Source organism: Cygnus olor, chromosome 8 (assembly GCF_009769625.2).
Source record: "Cygnus olor isolate bCygOlo1 chromosome 8, bCygOlo1.pri.v2, whole genome shotgun sequence".
Classification (NCBI taxonomy): Eukaryota; Metazoa; Chordata; class Aves; order Anseriformes; family Anatidae; genus Cygnus; species Cygnus olor.
Genome location: NC_049176.1, coordinates 23,327,104 through 23,340,784, shown reverse-complemented (window position 1 = coordinate 23,340,784; position 13,681 = coordinate 23,327,104). Strand labels below are relative to the sequence as shown.

Here is a 13,681-nt window from a genome sequence, read left to right as displayed (position 1 = left end):
CCTTTGGGAAGGGAAAACAGGGAATAAAACCCCCCTGACGTCACCCCCGAGGTCACTGGTTTGTGGCGAGGCTGGGACCAGCACCCACCTGGCAGCAGCGGGTTTCTGGCAGCCTTTCCCCAGCTGAGTCACCTGGGGTGGGGAGTAGGTCCCGTGCCCGCCCCGCTGCCACGTGCCTGCTCCCACAGCAGGGCTTGTTGATGGCACGCACAGCCCAGGGACGGGGTCAAAGCCCACAGGATGAAAGTGGAAAACGGAATAAAAACCCAGCTCTGGGTTTTTAAAAGCTTTGCTTTCCCTGCGACAGCCCCAGGAAGGGCCCTGGCTTGGAAGAGGCAGAGCTGCCCCTCTTCTGGGGTCACCAGAACCCTCCTCCCCCATGGGCTCAGCCCCCAGGAACAGGGCTGGGACACAGACACGGGTAAAACCATGGCAGCTCCCATCCTGCTTCCCCAGCAAGGTGCTGGTCGGAGCAAGAAAGGGCTCCAGCAAAGGGCAGGGCAAGGCACAGAGGAGCCACGGAGGGAAGCGAGGTGTGGGCAGCCCCCCCTGCACAGCAGGGGCTGCGGGTACACGGATTTATTGAAGAAGACAGCAGAAAACAGCTTACATCCAAGACCAAAAAAAAAAAATATTTGTCTTTTTCTTTACATTAGGGAGAGGGTTTTCACACTGAAATCACAGCAGGGACCTACAGGGCTTTGCACCACACCAGGGGCAGCGACCCCATGGGACCAGCACAGGGACCCCAGTTTGGGGGTGCAGCCACCACCACGCCGGTCGGGGACCCAGCCCAGTCCCTGGTCAGCAAAGTAAGGTCGGGGACAGGGAGGTGGCAGCACCGGGGAGGCACCGCAAGGGTTGGTAAGGGCAGGGCCACTGCCTGCTCAGCAGCCCTGATCTTTGCCTGGGCCATATCTCCTGCTGGCATCATCAAAACAGACCAGGCGGCTTCCCCCCTCTCCCCGCCTCAAAAAAAAAAAATATCTCTATGTACAGATGCATTACGCCATATCAGTACAAAAATATACATATAAATTCTACAGATCCCAGCTCAGTAGATCAAAACAGCTCTAAGGTCACAGTGCACCGGACGGCATCAGGCCCAGAGAGTGGTGCGGCCGTCAGGAGCACCCCGGCACACGGTGGGGGGGGCACGGCTTCCTGCTGCTGCCGGGGGTCACTTCTGGTCCAGGTGGCAGTACAGGTACATGGAGACAGCCATGGCCGCGATCTGTGGGGCAAGAGGCGAGTCAGACCCATGGGTGTCCCCCCCCAAGCACAGAGGCAGCCAAGTGACGGCCCCCGCCTGGCACACGCAGGGAGGAAGAGGAGGGTGTGCCCGGGGAGGAAGGCTCAGTAGCCACCCTGGGGCAGGTGGTGGCCCGTGGGGGCTACACCGGCCCCTCGGCACCCCCAGCTGACCCCAACCCCGCTGCTTGGGCACTCACCTCCAAGGCAGCAATGCCGGCTGCCACGCCGCCCACCACATCTGCGTTCTTCTTGATGTCTTCCAAAATCTGGTCAAAACAACCCTGCGGGAGCAGCCAGGCAGGTGAGGATAGGCATGGAGCTGTGATCCCCCAGCCAGGGGGCATTTCCCCCAGGAGCAATATCGTGGCTCCAGCCCAGAGCTGCACGGCCACGGAGACGGGCGGGGGGGGGGGGGGGGGGGCAGGGGGGGACAACTCAGCCACCCCTCAGGCCAAAGCCCTACATGTCCACGGGGTGGGGAAATGAGGGAAATTGGCACCAGGCAATGGAAGGAACTTTGTTCATCCCCAGCAGGCCACTGGGGACAAGTCAAAGCCACCGCAGCCCCCCAGGGACTCAGCACCCAGGGGATCGCTGTGCCCTGAGCTCAGGCTGGGGATAAAGGCTGGGTCCCTCTCCCCATGCCAGGATGCACCCCAAAATTGGGTGCTGCTGGAAGGCAGGAGCCGTGTGCGTGTTCATACCCCGACATGACTTGTTTCCGCGAGTGATTCGTTGCATGGGTACTCGTTATTGCAGCAGGGCGGAGGGTAGGTTTTGTGCTGCTGATGCCATGGGGAGTTTTCAAAGTCTGTATAGTTATTCAGGCCACAGCAGCCGACCTAAGGGAGAGAAAGGGGTGGTGAGAGCATCCTACAGGTCTCCCTGTGCCCATGTCCCCACCGCACACTCCCTCCTGGAGGAAACGTGGTCTGGACCCTCCTTGCCCCGTGGAGGAGGTCACCCAGCTCAGCCCAGGAGCTTCCTGGGGCAGGACCTTGCTCCAGCAGCTCTCACCCCACCTCAGGACCTCTGGGTCCCAGCCACCTGGAAACCCATGAGGTAGTCACACACACCTTGGGCCACATCCCCACTCCACTGTCCCACCCAAGGGCACCACCAAGCCCGTGCTGGGAGCATCCGGACCCCGACCCGGGGGGAAGCCCAGGGCTCAGCACACCTCCGACATGGTGGCATTCCATATGCGTGTGAAATCAGCATTAGCCCCGTAGTTCTCCTTCAGGATGGGAGTCACCACAGCTGTCAGAAACGTCTCTGCCTGCGGGGAGAGGCCGAGAAACGCCGTCAGAGACCGTCCTGGTGAGCACCACGGAGTCAAGGGCCCCCAGTGCCCGTACCGGTCCCTAACCCACGGGGAAGAGGCCACGCAGGCCAAGCAGGGCCAGGAACACGTCACGCCGTGTCCCTTTGGCCCAAGGCAGCCTGGCAGCCTCACCAACCGCAGCATTTTGGCCCCGAGGCCGCTGGCAGCAGTGAGTCAGTCGATAAGCAGCCCAGCAGGGCAGCCAGGAATGGTGCCTGCCCTGTGGTTGACTTCTCCTGCCTCCAATGAGGCGACATTGTGGCCTTCCTCCCCAGGGGAGCTCCCTGGTGCATAATAAGCACTTGGGTTCGCTCAGGACTGCCTCTCCTGCGTGGCTCCTACCATGAGAAGTGTCCAGCCTTGGCTGGTACCTCACTAAGGTGTTCAAAAACAAGCAGTGGGCAAAACCTGGATGATAATGCTCGTTTCTTTGTGACAATGGGATCCCCGCCTTGTTGCCTGCACCTCCACCCAGCCAGGCTGTCCTTGCCCGCCCACAGAGCCGGCACCAGAGTTTGGTGTCCCGTCCTTCCAGCCCGCAGGCAGCACCCCCAGGCCCCCTGTTTTCCTAAAGGGATCAGATGAGTCCCAAAATGTCCCAGCCCACAACCCCGCTAAGCCACTCACAAGACTCGTGTAGACCAGAACCACCACAGCAGCGGCGACTTCGGCGATGAAGATGATCAACACCACAGAGAAGAACTGGGAGGCAGCAAGGGGAGGGAGGTCAAAATGACAGCCAGCATCCACAGCCCCCCCAAAACCCATCTGTTCCCCAAGGGCCATCAGGACCCTCAACCTGCTTCAAGCCGTGTCTAGTTGCCACCAGCCCTGCTCCAAGGCAGAAGCAGCACAATTTTGGGGTCCCTCCATCCCCACATCTGCATGGGGCTGAACTCCAGGGTTCAGCCCTGCTTTTCCAAGGCTCACCCAGCCCTCCACAATATGGGGACACCCAAGGAGGACACCTCCAAAAGAGAGGCCCATCCCTCAGGCCTCCCCCACCAGACACCCCGCTGGATAAAGCCTGGCTCGGCGCGGGCCTGTCCTTACCATCATCAGGAGACATTTGCTCTCCTTCTGGGCGCCATAGCACCCAAGGAAGCCGATGATCACCAAGATGGCACCGATGACAATGAGGAAGTAGCTGACATTCACGACCTGCAGGACGCTAGACGAAAGCGTCCCGAATATCTTCAGGAAGGACTGCCCGTCCACCGTGACCCAGACGCCGACACCCAGGAGGGCCCCGCCACCAAGCTGGGAGGAGACAGACGTGTTAAATCGGGTGCTTGGGGAAAAGCAGGGGTAAAATAACAGCCATATTGCTCTGTGATGGTTTCTGGAGGATCTCAGCTTCTTGATTCTCCTCAGCCAGGTGTGTTTTGCAGGCAGCTTCAGCTGTCCACCCCCCCAGCCCACCCTGTGTGCCCTCGAGCTCCCAACCCAACCCCAGGAGGCAGCAAGGGGAGGCGGATGGAGGCCACCAGCCCCCGGGGAAGCTGCCATTGTGCCCCAGCAGTGCCATCCACCACATTCAGCCTCTCCCCCAGCCCCAGAAACCCCCACGCCCAAGCTGAGGTCACTGCCACATCGGGGGGCTGCTCCCCTCACAGACAGGGGGAGCCCAGCAGGTGGGACCCTGGGGCACCCAGCACCCCGCCAGGCACAGTGAGGGACTTGTGGGGTCGATACAACAGCCACTGTCCCCCATTCCCCTCCACCGAGGGCTTTGGGCATACCACAGGAGCAAGAGACCCCACTGCCCCAAGGCTCAGGGTGCTCCCCAGCCCCACAGCCCAGCCTGGTGGGACCGCCGAGAGCGGGTGTCCCCGGGTGGGGACAGCCGGAGCACTTACAAATATGGCCAGGTTGAAGAGGATCATCATGACCTTGATGAACGTGAAGCACCCCATCTTTGCACCTGGAGAGAGCAGGGGGGTTCCGAGCAGAGAGACGTTACCAGCAGAGCCAGGCACAACCCCCCTTTCCTGGGGCTGTTTTTTGGGGTAGGGAAAACACACAGAGAGCCCCCACCGGGCACCTCGAAGTCCTGGGACACCTCCCAGCCGTGCTTTCCCCCAAAACACCCAACCTACCTCTGCAGCGAGCAGCTCCAGCAGCCCCAACTCCACGCCACCGCTCTGCCGCCCCCTTGCTGCCCCCACCACCCTTTAAACGGGAGCGGCCCCGGGGCCGCCCAAGCAGCAGCCCAACCCTTTCGGGCCACCCCCTGGGGGTGGCAGAGCCACCAGGTCCCTTGGGTGCTCGGTGGCTTGCTGCCCTCTGCTGCCCAAGCCACCCCGCCTGGCGAGGCTACAGCCTGCGCCCATCACTTCGGCCTCTGGGTGCTGCTGGGTGGCTCCCTCCCTGGTGGGGAGGGGATTTGGGGTCAGAACACCCCAAAATTGCTTTGTATGGCCAAGCATCGTACCCCAAAGTGGCCACCGAGGGTCTGGGGCTCTTCTGCCAATGTCTAGGGCAGGCGGTGGAGCCCCCAGAGGAACTGGGCACAGGGATGTTTGAAAGCCCCAAATCTGCGGTCTCCCGGCCCAAAACAGAAGCAGGGAGAGGAGGGCACCGGGATATGGCCCCCGGAGCCGATCTGTAAATGAAAAGCCAAAGTTTGGTGTGTTTCCCGCTGTTGCAGTGGCTTTTTGCTGGTGGGGACACAGCAGGAGAGGATGGTGACGACCAGAGCAGATGCCAGCGCTGGATGTCAGCAGAGACCTGCCGTAGCCTAAGGGCTGCCAAAAAATAATGTTTTCCTTTGGAAAGATGCTTTGAAACACGGAGGTTTTCCCCAGAAGGGGCTGCAGCAGGGAGCAAAGCAGAGCACAGGGGGATGCTGAAGGTCTGACCCTTTTGGGATCCTCACCCGTCAGCAGGGCTGCAGGACAGGGCTGGGGGCCAGCCCCCTCCTCAGCAGGGGCACTTGGTGCTCAGCACATCCCTCCCCACAGGGGTACATTTCAGCAGGATGGAGTCATCCCCTTTGGGACGCGTGGCATGTGGGGGAGCCCTAAACCCTCCCAGGGTACTCACCCGGATCCAGGTGCCCTAACCCGTTCCCCTCGCTGCCTGCAGCCTCAGCCCATCCCACAGCAGCTGCCCGTCAGCCCTCCTGCCCTCTCCCATCTGGGACCTGCTGCCCCTAAATGCAAAAGAAGACCTCCATCATATCGCCCCTCTCCCCAAAACCTCCCCAACCCCTGCTCGTTGTACACAACCCCCCACCCCATAAATAATTTTAGCAGAACCCATAAATATTTGTGTTGAAGGAGGCTCATTCCCAGCCCCAGGGAAATTGCAGGGCTGTGCTGTGGCTGCACCCCGCTGCCCTAACCACATACTCTGGGTTTTGGGTGCTCCCCGTGTCACCCGTCCGAACCCCACTGGGGAGCCAGGGCTGGATTTTCTGGCCTGACCTCAGCAGGACGAGCCCAGTGGCATTCCTGTGTCCTTCCCAGCCCGCGGGTGCTGAGCGGGGCTTGTGGGGCTTGATGCCACCCATGGGGACAGAGCTGGGCATGGGGACACCCCGCTGTGCCTCGGGTTCCCTCCCTGGAAAGCACGGGGTGGAAAACCACGGAGATGGGGGACCAGAGCAGAGGGACTCACAGCATGGTCTTGATGGGGTTTCGGGGTATCCCCATCCAGGTGAGCCCCGTTTTGGGGCTGGGAGCACCCATTCAGCTCTCCAGCTGGCCCCGGGTCACTCAGGGGGTGGAGGACGGGCAGCAACACGTTGGGGATGAACCTTCAAAATGTGCTGGGCACGGCTTTAGATTTGCAGGTTGAAGTTACCAAACTTTGTGAATCTGTGATGAATACGTCGCTTCCTCCCCTCCTGCTGAAACACGGTGGGAAAAAAAAAAAAGGAGACATACATTTTTTACCTCCTGAAAATGGAATATTTCAGCGCCCAGCTTTGAAAGGATGCCTTGCTCTGAGGCAAACTGCAGACTGGTGTAAAACAAACAGAACTCAACTCATTTTGGCCAGAAATCTGGGGAAATCACCGATCCCCTGCTCGGGGAGGGACGGGGGAGGTGCTGGGTGACATGTAGGATGCTTCCCGTGAGCTGAGGTCTCTGTTCAGTGCCAACTCCTGCCCTGTAGCAGTGGCCCAGGGTCAGGAAGGGCAGAAATAGCTGGGGAGGGGCCCACCAGGCAGCCCCAGGTGAGGAGCAGGGCTCAAGGGGAGGGCAGGGACCATCCCCGCAGCTGCAGCAGCAGCACAGTGCCAGCACCAGAGGCACCGGGACAGAAAAATCCCTTTTCGTGCTGGAAGCCCATCCTCTGGGGAGCGGGGGCTCCGTGGTGCCCAGGCGAATGCGGCTGCAGTGAAATCCCCCGGGGATGCTGCTGCACTGCACGGCCAGGCCGTGTGCTGCAGGGCGAGGGGGGAATTTGCTGAAATTACCATCAGGAGGGGCTGTACATCTCCTGCACTGCTCCTTGGCCCCTGTGCCTCAGTTTCCCCCTCTTTCCCAGCCCTTAGTGTTGGGAATTCCCATGCCCCCAGCCCGCACTGCTCCTGGATCCAGCCAGAGGGCATTCCCCAGAGCCCACGTTTTAGGTGCCAGCTGTTTTTAGGATGCCCGACCTGCAGCAGAGGCAAGGAGCAGCTGTCGGTTCAGAGAGGTCAGCGTGAGAAGTGAGGATTTAAAAAAAAAATAAAAAACAAGAAGACAAACCAGCTGGAAGCGAGCTGAGCCCTGATGCTCTTGTTGCATGCAACAACCACGCCGTGGCCATGGGGTGGTGACGGGCATGGGGGTGGGTGCCCAGGGGATGGGTGCCCAGGGGATGGGTGTCATGGGGGTGGGTGCCCAGGGGATGGGTGCCCAGGGGATGGGTGCCCAGGGGATGAGTGCCCAGGGGATGGGTGTCATGGGGATGGGTGCCCAAGAGATGAATTCCCAAGGGATGGATGTCCACAGGATGGGTGCTCAAATGAGGGGTGTCCTGGGAATGGGCATCCAAGGATGGGTGCCGGAGCTTGAATCCCCCTCCCCATCACCCCTACACACCCCCAACGCTTCACCCCCCACCCCCACCCCTCAGTGGACCGGACTGGGGGGGACCTCCGCTCCCCCATAACCTGGAGCTCTGCGTGTGTGTGTGACACCCCCCGCTCACCCCAACCCCACGAGCACCCCCTCCCCTCTCCCGGGGGTGCGGATAGGAGGCAGCCCCCCCTTTCCATCCCGTCCCCCCCCCCCCCCGCCCCCGCCGCGCTGCGGTGCCCAGGGGCGGGAGGAGCGAGGCTGACATCACCGCCCCGCTGCTGCCGGGGCCGGCTCCGCTCCGCTCCGCTCCCGGTAAGGCTGGGGCAGGGGGGGCCGGGGGGGCAGGAGGACGGATGGACGGAGGGACGGAGGGACGGAGGGACGGGAGGCCGTCCCCATCCATCTCCCGACCGGGAGGAGATCGGGGGTTGGAAGGGAGGGGGAGAAAAGGCGGGGGGTGGGGGGGTGGGGGGCTTTCCCTGCTGTGCTGTCTCCGGGGGATGTTTAAAAGGCTTTAAAATAAATCGATAAACCCGTAAATTAAGAAATAAAGGTGAAATTGAACTAAAATCCTGGACACGGGGTTTGGGGGGGGGGGGGGGGGGGAAGGTGGGGGGGGGGCACACGACACCATTCGCTGCTGTCATCTGTCTGAAGGATATTTAAAAAAAAAATAAATTAAAAAATAAATATAATAAAATAAATCCAAAACCACTAAAATCCTGTATTTTCGCTCGCCCCCGCGTGCCGCTTCGGGGCTGCGGGGATGCTGCCCAGCCCGGGTACCTGTGTTAGAAGCGCGGGGCTCCATCCCTCGCCCTACTTTCCCGACTTGCCGGCACTTTCCCGGTGCGCAGCGGCCGGTCCCTGCTGGCAGCGGGGCTCCCCTGGCCGCCCGCTGTCCCCGGCCGTGGGTGCCCGGGGTGGGGGACACGGCACGGGCTGGGGTCCCGGTGGTGGCGGGGGGCTGATGTGCTGCGTTTTGCTGTGACAGAGCCTGGGGAGGCCGGTCCCCAGCCCCGGCAGGATGAAGGGCAGAGAGAGAGCAGGCTGAGAAGGGGACGGTGTCTTTTTGGGGCCGGCACGCGGGTCAGCATCATCTGCTCCCCTCCACGACCCTTGAGCAAACCCCGCCAAGCCTCACAGTGAATTTGGGACCGGAGGGGTGAGGAGCCGCTCTCAGAGGCAGAAGGATCTTTTCCTGCCCATCGGGATTGGGGCAGCATCACCCGCTCCCATCGCCATGGCCTCCCCGGAGGGGCTGCAGTACCGGGCGCTCTACGAGTACCAGAAGGGCCGGGAGGAGGACCTGGCGCTGAGCCCCGGGGACGTGCTGACGGTCAGCAGGGCCTCGCTGCTGGCTGCCCCCGACTACAAGGACGGGGACGAGCGCAGCCCCCAGGGCTGGCTGCACGGCCTCAACGAGCGCACCAAGGAGCGCGGAGACTTCCCCGGCACCTACGTGGAGTACCTGGGCCCCGTGCGCATCGCTGCCACCGCCGCCAAGGCCAAGCCACGACCCTTGCCCCCGCCGCCCGCCGGGACCCCCGTGCCCACCGGCCAGCCCTGGGGTGAGTGTGGGGACGGGGACACCACGGGGGTGGCACGGAGCCCGGGTGGACGCAAGCGTTTGGCGCGGTTTGGTGGGGACCCCCAACACGCGGGGGGTTTGTTTCCTTGGGGGATGTGGCGTGGTGATGGGGGGGTGTTTTGGCAAGGTGTCGGGGTGCCTGTGCTCTGCTGGGGGTGCTGAGCCCCCTCTGACCTCATCATTTATATGGTGGCCAAGTGCATTTGGGCTTGGGATCGCACCGCGGTTGCATAATGTATCCAAGCGAAAAAGAAAAAGCGAGAAAACCCCTTCCAGCTGGGGAGACAAACATGACCCACCAGCCCTGCACAAAACCGTGATCCTCTCTTCCTCCGGGATGTGACAGAGGAGAAATCACTGCTGGTGTGGGGCTGGGGGAGCAGCACCTGCTGGCAAGGGGTCCATGCCCCCAAAATGATTTGAGGCAGCAGCAAGGAGGCTGGGACGGTCGCTTTGGGGACACGGCGAGGCTGCCGGCGCCCCTTGCTGCTGTGGTTTGGAGGACAGGGACCAGCCAGCCCCAGGGTCGAGCCCCCAGCCCAGAGATCATTTTTTAATAGAGGAAACCCCACTAAAAACAGGGTCTGGGGGCAGGGGGTGCTGCCACCTGCCGGGCACCCTCCGGCCATGTCCCTGCGCCCGGTGCCATGGGTGCCCCCCGTGGGGTGGCTTCCCCGTGGGGCGCTGGGTGCGTGGGTGCTGCTGCAGGGGGAGCTGGCTGCCCAGGGTCATGTCCTCCTGCTGGCAGACAAGCAGCACCATTTTACATCATTTTTAACCAAAATCTCCCAGCTGAAGGGCTATTCCTTATAACAAAAACCTCCAAAGGTTTTTTGGGAAGAGAACCACTTTTTTTTTTTCTTCTTTTTTTTTTTTTTTTTAAATCTTCTCTTGCTCTTTCCATCTCCAGGCAGAGGTTTTGAGGCTCATGCTTGTTTTGGCTGGCTCAAATCCTTATTTTTCTGCAAGACCTGCATGCTGCCCTGTGCACCTTCAGTGCCCCCCGAGCCCTCGTGCTGCTCGGGGGCTCTGCCCACGGTGCCCTGGGCTTTCTCCAGCCAGAGGAAGGGTTTGGCTGGCAGGAGGGAAATGCTGCCTTTCCAAGCCGTGCCACAGAGCCAGGGCTGGCTCCGCGGGGAGGAATGGTCTTTTTTTAATTAAACGACTTCCTAAAAATGGCTTTGGGACGGAGCCGAGTGCCACTGCTGCACGGGGACTTCCCAGGAGCTCGGCGGCTTCTCTGCCCCTGCCTGGCTGTCCCACAGCATCGCCTCCCTCCAGCACCCCATCAGGACACCCAGGTCCCTGCCCAGGGCCATCTCCAGCGAAGGACAGGCAGTTATTCTCCGCAGTTGCCACCCTGTTCCCCAAGCTGCCAGCTTTGAAGCCAAAACCCCATTTTCCTTAACCCATCGGTGTGGTGGGAAAGTTTTCCACGGGCTCCCACCCACATGCTTTGCTTTAAACCCTGCTGCAGGGCTCTCATTTCTGGGCCAGCACCATCTCTTCTCAGCTCCGTGTTACCTTCCTGCCCAAAGTCCTTTTTTTTTTTTTTTTTTTTTTTTCTTTTTTCTTTTTCCTTCCTTAAAATTGTTCTGGATTTATTGGCTTCACAGGCGAGCTCCCTGCCCTCTGGCCAGGCAGGAAAAACCGAAAGCAGGGAGCGAGCTGGCTGGGCCGCAGCTGGCTTCTGTGGGAAAAAGTCACCCAGAGTCATTATTGAATTTACCATAATTATTTTTTTTTAAATATAATTCCACCAAAACAGATCAGCTTGCCACATGAAACAGGCGGAGGAGCCGTTGACACACCAGCCTTCCCAGATGCCGTGGGTGCCGGGGCCGCTCTTGTACCACCTAAGGAGTCCATTCCTCTAGCAGTTATCAAAGAACCAAGCCTTTCTGCCCAAAGCATGCTCAAACATCTCCAAAATCTTTTTGTACCAAGTGGAAAAAGTCATTCTAATTGCCTTGAAGGAAGGAAGGAAGGAAGGAAGGAAGGAAGGAAGGAAGGAAGGAAGGAAGGAAGGAAATGAATGCTGTGGAAGGAAATACATGCACACAGCAAACCAGGAGTGGGGGAAATGCACTCCAAGCCCCTCTCCCCATCTCTCCACAGCAGGGCTCCCCGGGCAGGCAGAGCACAGCGAGCAGCCGACCCTCCCCGAGCAGGCGCTGACGACCGTGGCCAGGCTCATCGAGGCGCTGGAAAAGCAAGGTACAGGCAGCCAAGGTGCTCGTGGGGCACACGTGCGACCGCTCTGCCCTGCCCATGGCCACCGATACCCCCGAGCATCGCTAGGGCCAAGCCGCACACGCCGGTACCCACAGAGCCAGGGTGCATGGGGCGAGGGAACCCCCAATGTCGCTCCCTGCCTTCTTCCACCGTTCCCACGTCAGAGGGGGGATTTGGGGTTCAGGTACTGACCCCCCCATCTCCTGGCTGCTCCTCAGGTCTCGACAGCGAGGTGCTCTACACATCGGCCCCCGGCGCACAGGGTGATGCTGAGCTGAAGCAGACTCTGCTGGCGGGTAAGTCCCGTGCCGCATCCTCCCCACGCCCCCCGAGTGCCTGGCTTGGAGGCGATGCTTCCACGTGAGCGGGGCTGTGTCAGGGCTGGGTTATGGCTCTGACCTCGTTAGGGCCCTAATTACAGCTCTGTAGGGCACTGCCTGCATGTGAGCCCCCCCTCAAGCTCGTCTGACCCCGGTGGGGTGCTGCTGGGAGGGATACGGATGTGGGGTCGGGATGGGTTGTGGGGTGCTGGCACCCGGTGCGGGGTCGGGGCCGCCGTGGGGCACCCTGAGCCTGCCCCAGTTGCTGCTGCCTGCAACGGGGGCAGCTCGGTGCGGGGGCCTGGGGGCTGCAGGGCAGAGGGAGCAGCAGAGGAAAGGAAAAGCCAGTTATTATTTTTGGCTAGAGCCCTTCACTAGAAGCTGCCTTTTTTTAGGGAGAGAAAAAAAAAATAATCACTTTGCAAACCTCTCACGTCTCTGTTTGAGAAATGGGGCAGGCAGCACGTGGGTGCGATGGGGAAGAAGGAAACGGGGGGGGGGAAAAAAGCTCCTTTTTGAGGAGACGGGGAGGGGGGGACGCTGCTGGAAGCGGGGTGCCCCGAGGCACCCTGTGCCCGGCGGGCGGCACTACGGCTCCGGGCACGGCCCCGCAGCCCCGCCAGCTCCCGAGCCGTGTTGCTGGGGAGAAGGGCCGTGATGAAATCGCTATATTAAGCACCATGACTTCATCGCTTCCCCGCTGCAGAGTCCCTGCCGGGCGGGGGAACGGGCTGCGGCGAGCCCCCGGCGCTCCCCGAGAGGCAGCGGCGGCATGGGGGGGAGACGCGGGGGTCCCCCAGCCCCAGGGGCATGCCGTGGGTGCCAGCTCCCAGCCGGGGGGTGATGCTCAGCAGGATGCAGACGTTGCTCCCCCTCCCCCCCCCCCCGCAGCCTCCTGCAGGTTTTTGTAGCGTTTGGGCTGTAAAATAGCCCTAAAAAAAAAAAAAAAGGGGGAGGGGGCTGCCCGCAGCCGCTCAGGACCGTGCGCGAGGCAGCAGAGGCCAGGGGCACGTTTGCCCCGTGCTCTGTCCCCACGAGCAGCTCCTCTCCTCCCGTCGCAAAAGCCAAGCTGGATTTTGGGGAACGGGGAGAAATAGGATACGGGGCTGGCAGAGGCTGGGAAACAAACCCTGTCTCGGCTGGGGGGAAAAGCAGGTCTTTGGGAGAGACGTTGGGGTCCCTCCGGGGGTGTCGGCTTCCTGGTGAATGCCCCATTTATGCCGGGGTTTGGCAGTCGTGGAGGAAAACTAAGAAAGGAGAAAGGGCTAAAAAAGTTTGCATGCTGGTTTTCAACCCCCCGAATTTTAACATGTGGGTGGGGGCAGGCAGCAGGGAGGGGACACGTGTCCCCTACCCCTGGAGCTGCCCCATTTCTCCAACACATTGAAATTTGGGATGTCCCAGCTTGGCTGGGTGCTGCCCCACTGCCACAGGAGCAGGACGGGGGCAGGGGGTGACATGTCTTGGGACTCAGCGTTTGTACCAGAGCCGCTCACAGGGTGATGGAGGGGTCCTGTGCTGCTCGGGGTCCCATGTGCCCCTGTCCCACGTCCCCTCCTGGTGACACGCAGCAGGCAGAGGTGGATTGGAGCCGCTGTCTCCAGGCGTGCCGTGCCGTGCCGTGCCGTCTTGCCGTCCTCCCCGCTTTGATCTCCGGCCCCGGCGCGGCGCAGTCTGCCTGGAGACACGCTCACGTGCCCGGGAATTAGGTCAGGGCTCGGTGGGGATTAGCGGGGGGCGGTGGGCTCTGCGAGCTGCTGCTGGGCAGAAAGCGACGGGTCGGAGCGGGGAGCACCCCGGGGTGCCACGTGCGTGGGTGCCCGGGGAGGGAGCGCTCCGAGCGGGGTGGCTGTGCTCCCTCATCCTCACCCCTAGGACACCAGGAGGGATTTGGGGTCTCCAAGCACTCCGTTTTCCCCTGGCCAAGCCATTAACTGTGACT

The 13,681-nt window shown here is 61.3% G+C and overlaps 2 protein-coding genes across 8 annotated transcripts in view; one reads left to right on the top strand and one right to left on the bottom strand.

The window, feature by feature from the left end:
* Positions 1–611: 611 nt before the first annotated feature.
* On the bottom strand, positions 612–7,418 carry TSPAN1 (tetraspanin 1). 4 transcript variants are annotated; one of them, XM_040565851.1, is made up of 9 exons: positions 7,279–7,365; positions 6,200–6,431; positions 4,438–4,502; positions 3,632–3,838; positions 3,206–3,280; positions 2,435–2,533; positions 1,962–2,096; positions 1,452–1,538; positions 612–1,234 (listed from the first exon to the last, which is right to left on the bottom strand). In XM_040565851.1, exons 3-9 carry the CDS (start codon positions 4,492–4,494, stop codon positions 1,181–1,183), a joined length of 714 nt encoding a protein of 237 aa, XP_040421785.1. In that variant the 5' UTR covers positions 4,495–4,502; positions 6,200–6,431; positions 7,279–7,365; the 3' UTR covers positions 612–1,180. The 4 variants fall into 4 exon arrangements, with proteins under 4 accessions (XP_040421785.1, XP_040421784.1, XP_040421782.1 ...); XM_040565850.1 differs by having other exon boundaries at positions 6,200–6,428; XM_040565848.1 differs by lacking the exon at positions 6,200–6,431 and having other exon boundaries at positions 7,279–7,418.
* A 421-nt stretch (positions 7,419–7,839) lies between these two features.
* Positions 7,840–13,681, top strand: part of LOC121073781 (phosphatidylinositol 3-kinase regulatory subunit gamma) — a 60,850-nt gene continuing 55,008 nt past the window's right edge. Inside the window, exons 1-4 of one of the 4 annotated variants that reach the window (XM_040565151.1) lie at positions 7,840–7,905; positions 8,588–9,164; positions 11,306–11,401; positions 11,638–11,715. In XM_040565151.1, coding sequence (XP_040421085.1) covers positions 8,837–9,164; positions 11,306–11,401; positions 11,638–11,715 — 502 coding nt within the window. In that variant the 5' untranslated portion in view covers positions 7,840–7,905; positions 8,588–8,836. Of the gene's footprint in view, positions 7,906–8,587; positions 9,165–11,302; positions 11,402–11,637; positions 11,716–13,681 lie in introns of all 4 variants that reach the window. The other 3 variants (XM_040565149.1, XM_040565148.1, XM_040565150.1) reach the window with 3 other exon arrangements.

What these genes read in the sequence shown, in the direction of transcription:
- TSPAN1 (XM_040565848.1), bottom strand. Translation starts at nt 7,339, where the DNA reads ATGGCCACGGCGTGGTTGTTGCATGCAACAAGAGCATCAGGGCTCAGC. An exon ending in GCTCAGCTCGCTTCCAGCTG is followed by an intron (nt 4,503 to 7,278) that starts GTTTGTCTTCTT and finishes TGCTCTCTCCAG; the next exon opens with GTGCAAAGATGGGGTGCTTC. An exon ending in TTCTGGTCTACACGAGTCTT is followed by an intron (nt 2,534 to 3,205) that starts GTGAGTGGCTTA and finishes CTCTCCCCGCAG; the next exon opens with GCAGAGACGTTTCTGACAGC.